This window comes from Micrasema longulum, unplaced genomic scaffold (genome assembly GCF_059751315.1).
Source record: "Micrasema longulum isolate JH-2025_06_02 unplaced genomic scaffold, ASM5975131v1 h1tg000804l, whole genome shotgun sequence".
In the NCBI taxonomy this organism is placed as follows: Eukaryota; Metazoa; Arthropoda; class Insecta; order Trichoptera; family Brachycentridae; genus Micrasema; species Micrasema longulum.
Window position 1 is genome coordinate 23552 of NW_028277996.1, and position 11296 is coordinate 34847.

At 31.1% G+C, this 11296-nt stretch overlaps 1 protein-coding gene across 1 annotated transcript in view; it reads left to right on the forward strand.

Moving 5' to 3' along the window:
• LOC148278951 (uncharacterized) overlaps nucleotides 1-11168 on the forward strand; it is a gene marked incomplete at its 3' end in the record, with an annotated part of 31155 nt that extends 19987 nt beyond the window's left edge. The window contains exons 15-19 of the mRNA XM_088230666.1: nucleotides 1759-2024; nucleotides 4683-4880; nucleotides 5648-5830; nucleotides 6906-7004; nucleotides 11016-11168. Coding sequence (XP_088086792.1) covers nucleotides 1759-2024; nucleotides 4683-4880; nucleotides 5648-5830; nucleotides 6906-7004; nucleotides 11016-11168 — 899 coding nt within the window. The remainder of the gene's footprint in view (nucleotides 1-1758; nucleotides 2025-4682; nucleotides 4881-5647; nucleotides 5831-6905; nucleotides 7005-11015) is intronic.
• Between the last annotated feature and the right edge of the window lie 128 nt (nucleotides 11169-11296).

Sequence of the window (11296 nt, forward strand, 5' to 3'; positions counted from 1 at the left end):
CATGCACAAGGGTCTTACTTTCTATTGCCTGCGACCCCCCAGCAAGATTACCCAAGGAGACCCAAACCAAAACACTGATCTTAACATATTACAACAACTTTGAGAAGGTAATATATAAATCTAGGCATCTCTAGGGCTTACGACCTGTCATTGGCTGGTTTGAGTGGCCACTTTACACACTGTGTAACATTCACCATTCTGCCCATATTTGAACATCTGTATTCCTTCAATTCTTTCATCTGTTGATGTTTGTGAAGTTAAAGAGCTGAAACCTTTATTTATGTGATTGAGATGCATCTAATTGAATTATTTCACCTACATAATAGGCAACGTCAGAAAATTGTATTTTTTAAAATTTCGATACTTCTTCATGGACCAGGTGGATTTATCAACAATATTTTGAGTTTATCCAAATTTTTGTAGACAAGGACTGGATTAAATTCCCTGGGGAGCTGTTATTTAAGATGTGCAATCCATTCTTTGTCCACGAACTAACAATTTAGTTCTAAAATAACTAGATTTTTATATTAAGTAGTTATACCCATCAGATGAATTGCAGGTGAACAATAACAATCGGAAGTTATTAGAATTATCTTCGACTGTCTATAAAATAAAATCAATATTTATCCATGAAAATGTGTATGAAAAATTAAAGTATCATCGTCAATAACCGATTATGCATGTTAAAAAAAATGTTTGCTTTATTTTTCATCCAAAAAACTTAATTTTAGTTTGTGGATATAATTGAAGATTAATTTTAACTTCCAATTGTAATACTGGCCCAGCGCCGTGATTATGAATGCTATCTTCATCGATACATGTTAAAAAGATAAACTTACATCGATATTTAACCTGTAATTGAACATGTTTAGAAAAAAAATTGTAAACATGTCATATTTTTCATACAGAAAACATAATTTTACTTTATGGTAAAATTGAAAATAAATTTTCACTTCCCATCAAAATACGTACCCAGGGCCGCGATTAAAAACAGTATCTTCATCGGTACATATCGAGACGGTATAAACTAAAATCGATATTTATGTACGAAAATATGTATGAAAATTCGAAATATCTTTGTCGGTAACCTGTAATTGAAAATGTTTAGAAAAAAAAGTAAACATGTCATGTTTTTCACACGGAAATTTTAATTTTACTTTGTAGTTATATTGAAGATAAATTTTAACTTCCCATCAGATTACGTACCCAGGACCGCGATTATAAACGGTATCTTCATCGGTACATATCGAGATGGTATAAACTAAAATCGATATTTATATACGAAAATATGTGTGGAAATTCGAAATATCTTCGTCGGTAACCTGTAATTAAACATGTTTAGGAAAAAAAGTAAACATATCATGTTTTTCAGACAGAAAATTTAATTTAATTTTGTTGTAAAATTGAAGATAAATTTTGTCTTCTCATTAGAGTACGGGCCCAGGGGCCCGATTTGGGAAGTTTACTTTTATCTTAAATTTTTTCCACAAAATTAAATTTAATTTTCTGTATGAAAAGCAGAATATGCATACAATTTTTTCGTCTTAACATGTTCAATTATAGGTTACCGACGAAGATACTGTAAATATTCATGCAAATATACTAATTTTCGTACACAAATATCGGTTTTACTTTAAAGACAGTCGAAAATAACTCTGTTTACTTCCAATTATAATCGGAGCCCAGGAATAGATTCAGAACAAAAAAAAATGTTTACCTAAGCTATGATGATCTATTTACTAAATATCCCTTACTTAGGCCACATCCGTCGCATCACCAACAACATGCTAACCTTCAACGTGACGACTCCGCTCCCGCTGCAGACCCTCGTCTCCGGCCGCCTCGGGCTGCTGGATACGGAACGCCACATAGTGGCGGTGCTGGAGACTCCCAACATGACGGCTGGTGCAGAGCTGCTTCTGCGACTGGACTCTTTCCGCGACTTCCACATCTTCGCGCACGTGGCTCTGCCCGTGGATTTCCTGCAGGATACCATGTTCACGGCGAAGCGGAACTCGGAAGAGGTTAGCTTGGTTATTTAGTTCTATGGTTAACATTGTCTAAACGCTGTATAAAACAAAATACGCAGCAGCGTTGGGAGAATCATTACCGCGCTTCTTCTACGGGAAAAATCACTAAAATGTTTTTTCCCAATGCTGGCTGATGCAGCAAACTTTCGTCGTCATCACCAAAGTACTTTCAAAATGGCCCAAATTTTTACCGTTCACGAAACTATGAGAAGTTACCTATATAGGTTTAAATAAAGGAATGAGGATTATTGTCCATGCGATGATATTTTTTCACAGAGTATCGAACATCTGTTATTTCAGTGCCCATTTTTCAGTTTCCAACGCTATAATCTTAAAGCAGAATGCAGGAAAGATGGAATATCCTTAACAGATATCCACACTGTCGTTAAAAGTAATTATCACGCGCCATTGTTCTTGGACTTTGCAACAATGGTGATTGGACTCATAAAGGTAATAAACCAAAATCAGTCATCGAACATCCCTTTTCCAAGACAAACAAAAATGATTTTTCCGAGTACCTTAGTCTCGTACATGACACGTAAGGCTACTAAACTCAGAGGTCCAAATATATATAAAAAACATTGTCGATTACAATATTTACATCTATAATAATAATAAACTTTATTCCACTAAAATAGTGCAGAGCCAATTCTACCATATAAAACAAACACATATTTAATTTTCATATAACAATGTAGAGATAACTTACATAATATGTATTAAATATTAAAAACAAAGAAACTTCCTAAAAAATTTAAACTTAAGTACAAAACAAAAATAAATCGAAATAATTGACTTGTAAAAAAATATAATAAAAATAAAATAGTAATTTAATAATTGTTTGAATCAATGAGATAAAATAAAATAAATTATCTTACATAATGTCCTGGTGATGGTCTCCTGGATCCATTCCTTATTCATAAACGGTCTTTGAAATACTGTCGAATAAAAAAATGATTTACTACTTATTAGTAGGTAGCAAATATATTTTTTTAAATTGATAATTTTGAATTCCCGCGAAAACGGTCGTTGCATTGGCCACGCCCCTAATACGTCACGATTCGTGTAAATTTTGAATTTCGTTTGTGACCGTTTAAATTTAAATAGAACATCGTCACGAATTCTCGCCGTCACAATTATCAAGACCAAACATGTCGCGTTTTCGTAAGGACATATATTTTAATTAATTCTTTTTTAAAGTTATGTATCAAAACATTTCTCAACAATATCCATATTGATTTTGAAAATACTATTAATTTTTCTAAATCCTTTTTATATTATATTTTATCGGTATTTGTAGTATGTGATATTTCCCTATTGTATCGTACTTACTTACTAAGCAATAGCACCCGTAACTGGCGTATTGCATAGACTTCGTGGCTTGCTTCCTCATTCCGTTTTGATTGCCGTCTACTGCGCTATGATACATTCCCACCTATCCTATCTATCGTGTATATGGGGTTTCACCAGCAAAAATCAGATCTCGGAAACACAAGTTCTTCAGAAAATGTAATTTATATAGATGGTGTAAAGTACTGTGTTTTATGTTTTTTACATAAAGTTTTCTTAATATTTCGGATGTATTAACTATGTAGGATTTTATGTATTGTCACAAAAATGTTTTCTTTATATGTACGGTCCTAAATGAGTTTTTTTTAATAACTCCAGGGAGTATAATATGTCCTATATGTTTTGTTAATAATAAAAATAAAAACAAAAAAAAATAAAAAGTGTCCGGTTGGATCATAGCCTGCCACTCCAATATACGGCGACGGATATCATCTTGTAATTTGCCACAATTAAATAGTAGGTGGCTGTCGTCCTGGATTGTGCCGTGGGTGATTGCGTGTTGTGGCACTTCTAAAACCTGGAAAGAATCCCGCTGACCCGAAAAACTTTCGACCGGTCTTTCTTACATGCCAACTAATTAAGGTGTTTGAACGACTTATCCTAAACCGAATATCATACTATATAGATCAAAATACAATAAATCTTGTACAGCATATAGAGGATGGTTTTGAGAAGGGGAAAGTGACTAGCGTAGCCTTCGTGGAACTTACAGCAGCATATGATACAGTCAACCACAATAAGCTCCTCAAAAAAACCAACTCCCTAACAAAGGACTGTAAGCTTGCCCAGACTATTTTTATTATTTATTTATTCATATTTTTTGCTTACAAACTATAATTAATAATAAAAATAATCTGACCTCACTGGAGTTTCCCGTGCCTAGGACACTTAACAATATACTTTTTTGAAATAACATTTGAGAATAAACAAAGAAGACAAACTTAAAAAAAACGAAGATTCAGACAGTTTTAAAAACAAGGTATTTATGTACATCTATATTATTTATATTACAAAACACACAATGAAAATAACAAAAACCTAACATAAGCTATACACTTGTGGAGCAGTTGATTCAGCATTGGTATGGGCGAATGAGACAATCCATTTTACTTCTACCTAGCTACACTATTCATTTTTTTATAGCTTTTTCAAACATTTTCTCGTTACTAATTGTTTTAATAGATAGTGGAAGTAGGTTTTAGATTTTAATTGAATAATACTCAAAATCCCTTTGTCCAAAAGTTGTTGCTCCTGTCCAATAGAAGGTATTATACTTATAAATACTGTTTATTTTTCTTTTAGATTGATCTTCGACTTGGTTGGGAAAAGTTTACGTTTGGTTTCACTGGAATATGGCACTATAATTCTGTTGCTGACTTCCAATACCTCTACAAAGTGTTCACTCCTCTCCAAGGGTTTCAAGAAAATGGGCTTGTTTTTAAAAATATTTACAAAAGGGGACTTGACACTGAAGTTTCTATTAGACTCTCTAAATTAAAGGTAATGGACTCAAATTATACATGGGTTAGGAAACTTCTTGGGGTCCTGGGATCGGTTACTAGCAGGGTGTACGTGAAATGTTGATTTTCAAGGTTTTTCAAACTGCAATATTTTCTTGTTCCTGAACTGACACGCGAAGCGTAAGACTAATCACTGAACCGGGTTATTCCATGTCATCCATGTCGGGAATTGAACCCGAGAGCTCTTGGATGGTAGGTGAGAAGAGAGAAAGGGGTGTCTATTAACCATTTCAGTCCTAAATATATATTTTTTTTTTTTCAAGATCCACGAGGCCGACTATTGTAGTGGTCAGTGCGTGTGCCTACTATGCAAGCGCTCTCGGGTCCTGACATGGTTGACATGAAATATTTATTTTAAAATGTATTTTTAAAAACATGAAGCTTAAGATTGATCATCTTACCTTCCTGTAACAAAAATCATCAAGTGACGCTACATTTGGTATGCAGTGCCCCATGCAAAATTAGAATCGAAAAAAAAATGACGATGACGACGACGTTTTATAAACACTTACATAATAATTATAATGGCTTTTTAAAAAAGTAGTATTCATAGCATTTTAGTAGGGGTATTCCTGGTACCCTCTAGCAAGAACTCGCTGATTTTTTTCACGTTCAGGCTCTTAAAGGTTGAAAAAAAAATTGCCTGAAAAGGTGTTAGAAAAATAACCAACCGTTTTCAAGAAAGTATTAAAATGATTTTACGGTTTACTCGATGATGTATTTATGATTAATTGTGATGTTCTTTAGTTGGGTATTGCTATATTGATAAGAGACAATGGAAAAGGACTCTTAAAGATAATAGAGGAAAAGTATTTGGGCATAGTTAAGAAAGGGAGAGACCAGCTCATAGAAGACTTTTCTACGGACATCTACGCTGTGGTGGACACCTTGTACTATCCCACTGTCAAATTTGATGCTCAGCTAAGAAAGGTTAGTTTTTTATATTTATTTAATGTAAGAAAAAAGACCAAATTGACTGCCCAGACCTACTCTCCACGATTAATTTAAATATTCCACCTTGGCGGACAAGACACACCAAACTGTTTTACATACCTAAATACAATACAAATGCAGCTACAAATTCACCCATTAATCTAGCCCTGACCTTGTACAATCATATATATATATATATATATATATATATATATATATATATATATATATAGGTACTGTCGATGTGTTCCTACAGCAAGGGCAGGCATTTAAGAAGCAAGCGGTGTTGTCTTTCCTGACTCGCAGTGTCACACTTGTTATTTCCGCCTAGATTATGCTATATACATACCTTTTGTTAATTATACACTTTGTTAATTTAAGTAGATTTTAAGCATGTTTAGATTAAGTATTACTTATTAATGCCAATCTATTAGGGCTTACTTAAGCCTGTTGATTGGCTTATAAAAAAATATAAAAAATAACTACTCTCGACATCGACATCTTACTAGAGTGCAACATCTTTTAAAAATTATATTCTGATAAAATTCTTAACCGTAATTATCCCCACTTACATCATTACACTTTTTGTGATACTCTCTCACTCACTGACACACACACACACACACACACAACACGACACAACAAGTCGGCTTATGGAATTCTATGGTTTATTTTTGTTGAGATTTTATTTGTTTTCTGTTCTTACAATCACTAAGACTTGTGTATTGCCACTTTCAATTATCGGAGTTTGCTATGTTTTTGTTTTTGTTTTGTTTGTCCCTTTCTGCGAGTTGAGAAATTGTCATTTTCCTTTTTGTAGACATCTCGAAGTCTACAAAAAGGTCTTGAAAAATGCTCGGACCACTTTAAAACGGTCTACTGAGCTCAGATTGTGGTAAGTCGTAAGTAGACGACTACCTGTATATTGTTTAATATTTATGTAGATGTTTTTTATTACAGTATTAATGCACAGTATTTGAATACCATTCCACGTCCAAGCTGATAAAGATCTATCTTTTATTACATAATATAATATAAATGTATTGTACATACATGATGTTTTATGTTCCAGAATGAGGGCGATAATCAAGAAGAGATTTTCAGAATATTAGCCAATTTGAATCTCCCCAATCTTACTGCCATCGTGCTAAAGGACAAGTTTATTTTGCATGTAAGTTTTTTAAATGTATTAACTCTAATAATTATCGTTGATTGATTTCATTACTGTCATTTCTTTAGTATATTAGTTTATCTTAAAACAGTGAAACCCTTTTGATTTTTCCAAGGAGGAAACTGATAAAATCGCTAAAGTGAAGAAAAGGGAAATGTGTGGAGAAAAAAAATGTAAATTAATAAAAATATAATTAATTTGCTACATCATTGTGTAAACATACTTCCAGAAAAATAGTATAAAGATATACAATACAAAATTTAAAAATATAGATTACATAAATATCACTCTGTCAGATTTAAAATTTACACTAAAAATGCATTATGTAACTTGGTAGACATTATAATAATAAATATGTACATCTTCCTTCCCCTCCTTATCCTCTCTTCAAGCATTCTTGTCCTAATCCCGCCCAATTTACAATAACTTACTGTTCTTAAAAAATATTTAAAAATTCTTTTATTATTGAAAAATATTTACGAGTACATGAAAATAACATTTTTATATTTATAAACTTATATGTATTTAAATAGGTGCGAAGGTTTTCACGGTCACTGTTATCAATATTATGTATCTTTTTTGGGTGATACCGTGTATGTTGGATTTGATCCGGCGTTTCGGCTACCATTGCAGGAGCCATCTTCAGGGAAAACTGTGTGTTTTATAAAGAAATGTATGTGTTTATGTACTAGTAATTTGTACCGTGTCACAGTCAGCAGTAGGCACATTTCTAGTTTTGTAGGAAAGAATAATTATGTTTATGTACTAGTAATTTGTACTGTGTCGCAGCCGGCAGTAGGCACATATCTATTCGTTTTTGTCATATGTAGTGATAGGGCTCCTGCAATGGTAGCCGAAACGTCGGATCAAATCCAACATACACGGTATCACCCAAAAAAGATACATAATATTTATATGTATTTATTTGATATGTAATATATTTTCTTTACTAACTTTGTATACTTTGTGGAAACCTGTTATGAGTTCTGAGTATAGATTTGTTTGTTTACTATAAATATGTATTACTATAAAAAAATAAAATAAAATAAAATAAAATAAAATAAAATAAAATAAAATAAAATAAAATAAAATAAAAACAAATAAAATAAAATAAAATAAAATAAAATAAAATAAAATAAAATAAAATAAAATAAAATAAAATAAAATAAAATAAAATAAAATAAAATAAAATAAAATAAAATAAAATAAAATAAAATAAAATAAAATAAAATAAAATAAAATAAAATAAAATAAAATAAAATAAAATAAAATAAAATAAAATAAAATAAAATAAAATAAAATAAAATAAAATAAAATAAAATAAAATAAAATAAAATAAAATAAAATAAAATAAAATAAAATAAAATAAAATAAAATAAAATAAAATAAAATAAAATAAAATAAAATAAAATAAAATAAAATAAAATAAAATAAAATAAAATAAAATAAAATAAAATAAAATAAAATAAAATAAAAAAAAATAAAACAAAATAAAATAAAATAAAACAAAATAAAACAAAAAAAAAAAAAATAAATAAATAAAATTAAATAAAATGAAATTAAATAAAATAAAATAAAATCAAATCAAATCTAATAAAATAAAATAAAATAAAATAAAATCAAATCAAATCAAATCAAATCAAATGAAATCAAATCAAATCAAATCAAATCAAATCAAATCAAATCAAATAAATCTGTGATGGTTGGAGATTATTATCATTTTTTTACATATTTTCGATGATTTCACAAAAAAATATTTTGTGTTTTTTCAAACAATACCATAATTTATCATATATAAGCTGTTAACGTGCTTTTATTATTCATTCGCGTGGCACATGTGGTAACGCGTGGACCGCGGCACCGTTTTTACGATATAATTTTGGCTTTTATGACACATAAAATGGATTACGAAATTTTTTTAACGTAAATCCGGGGAGATGAAAAATGTAAAAAACATTAATTGGGGTAATATTTGTATGAGAATGTAAAAAGAAAAATAGAACCTGAACATTTCGGTATAAAAAACCAGGAAGTGGGAAATCAAGGAACGTCGAAATGAGGTTTTACTGCATATACACAGAAAAAATATTACAGTAATATAAAGTTGCTTCAACTGTCAAACATAACTTAGTAACCCTTTTCTAAGACAGCAAAAAAATATTATTTTATTCACTAAAATGACAAATGTAATTAAAACATAGCTTTAGACGCAATGCATTTTGGCTGACCGAACGATCAGCCGTAATGTTTTGACTATATACAAATCGCACTCGACTGTTATTTTAGTTCTTTTTTTATCACTCGCATGTCACATGTCGTGGTCATTGAGTAAAAATGCCGTCACGCTGTAAAACTGTTCCACAAATATTATCCAATATCGAGATAAAATATATAAGAAGCCAAGGTGACCCTGGTTGCGAGTGAAAAACGGACGTCCACTTAATCAATACTTCTGGGAGAAGAAATATAGCCTGATGAATATAACTTTATTTTTGAGAAGAAGATATTCGAATACGAAACGGTGCATGCAGAATACAACACTCTCGAATCTCGTGGTCAAACTTTTTTTGGGAAACATTTCTATAAGCTGATTTCTGAAAGTATATATAATCCAAATACACTGAAAGAGATCAGTTTGTATGTTCCCAATAATTATACTAGAGCAAGATCTCGTGCACTGTTTTACACACTCAGAAGCCGGATAAATGCAAGTCATAATTTACCCATTAATAGGACAATTCTATTGATCAATACGGCTTCTGCGGATAATATGGATCTATTTTTCTGTACATATATAACATTGTGTATATTTGGATAATTTATATAGCGCCGTTTTTGTGAAAATCACCTCAAGGGCGCTGTACAATAAATAATTATCCCACCACGTCTTGCAGCTACAAAGCGCATAGGCAGTTGGGATTCTTGTTCCTCGTCTCCAATTATGATATATAGGAGCTAGATTACAGCATGTCTGGCAGCTACAGAGCGCATATACAATAAGAAATCTAGCCCCTATTTACATTTTTAAATTTTTATTTAACACCAAACTTTAGAATTTTAGTGATATTTAAAAAAATGAAATAAAAAACAAATTTGTAAAAATAGAAGTTGGATTACAACAATTCTTGCAGCTACTGAGCGCATGGACGGTTGGAATTCTAGACTTCATTTACTAAATTAGGATATTTGATAGTTGATAACATTTACCTTTTGAAGCTAGATTACTAATCATCTTGCAGCTACAAAGTGCATGGACGAATGAAATTCTAGCAACTTAAAATTATCAATAAATTTACAAAAACAAACATGAAGCATAATAGTAAATTTGTAAAGTGTTCATGCCAAAAAGTAAACAATAAAAAACTAACAGAGCACCGTTTCAACACTATGGATAACATAACATATAAAAATATCAGAAAGGTAGCTTTTGTAGATTTTGGGTAGTCACTGTCGCAATATCGTACATGTGCAAACACATGTTGTTTGTTTAATTCCTAGAAGATGGTTCACCCAATATGTCATTTAAAATTATATAAATAAAGCAATTTAAATTGATACTTTAAGTTGAAAAAATATAAATATTAACCCTTTGCACTTGAATGCTGCCTGCTTTATTCAATAATTTGCAAAAATGACCAAGATACGATGCGGTTGGTGTGCATATCGGCAGTTTAGCAGCTATCTGTTTTCTATTAATTAACTTCTAACTTATATTTACAGTTTGAATTACGGAATGGGTTAAACAGCCCGAAAACTAATGCAGGCCTCAATTTGTCAAATAAATAAATATAAAACCTAAGGAACAAGAGTTTGATATGTTATTTCATTCCGGTTTCTGGGAAGCCATTAATTAGCAGAACTCACAGACTATAATTTGTGACGTCACTGGCGGAGTAATATCAAATTTACAATTTTTTTTGATAATACGAAACGACTTAGTCTAATCAATAGTCAATAAACACAAAAAACCACAAAACTTCCATATTCTCATAAAATTTGTTAATGTTTCAGGATTTTACAACCATGAGTAATCAGCTATATCTGGAAACGCCTTTCGATTATTTGAAGCTTGTAGAGTTTCACCAGACTCTAGAGATGCTAGGGAAAGAGAAATTCAACGCTACTATCACATTGTTGTATGGAAATGGATCTTATTGGATAGAGGTAATATAATTTTTAGTAGGTAACAATAATTTTCAGTACTAAGCAGAGTTCACACGAGGACAATACAATAGAAAGGACAATACTGTCCTGCTCCAGCTCCTGCCTTGACCACGCACGGGACTAGGATA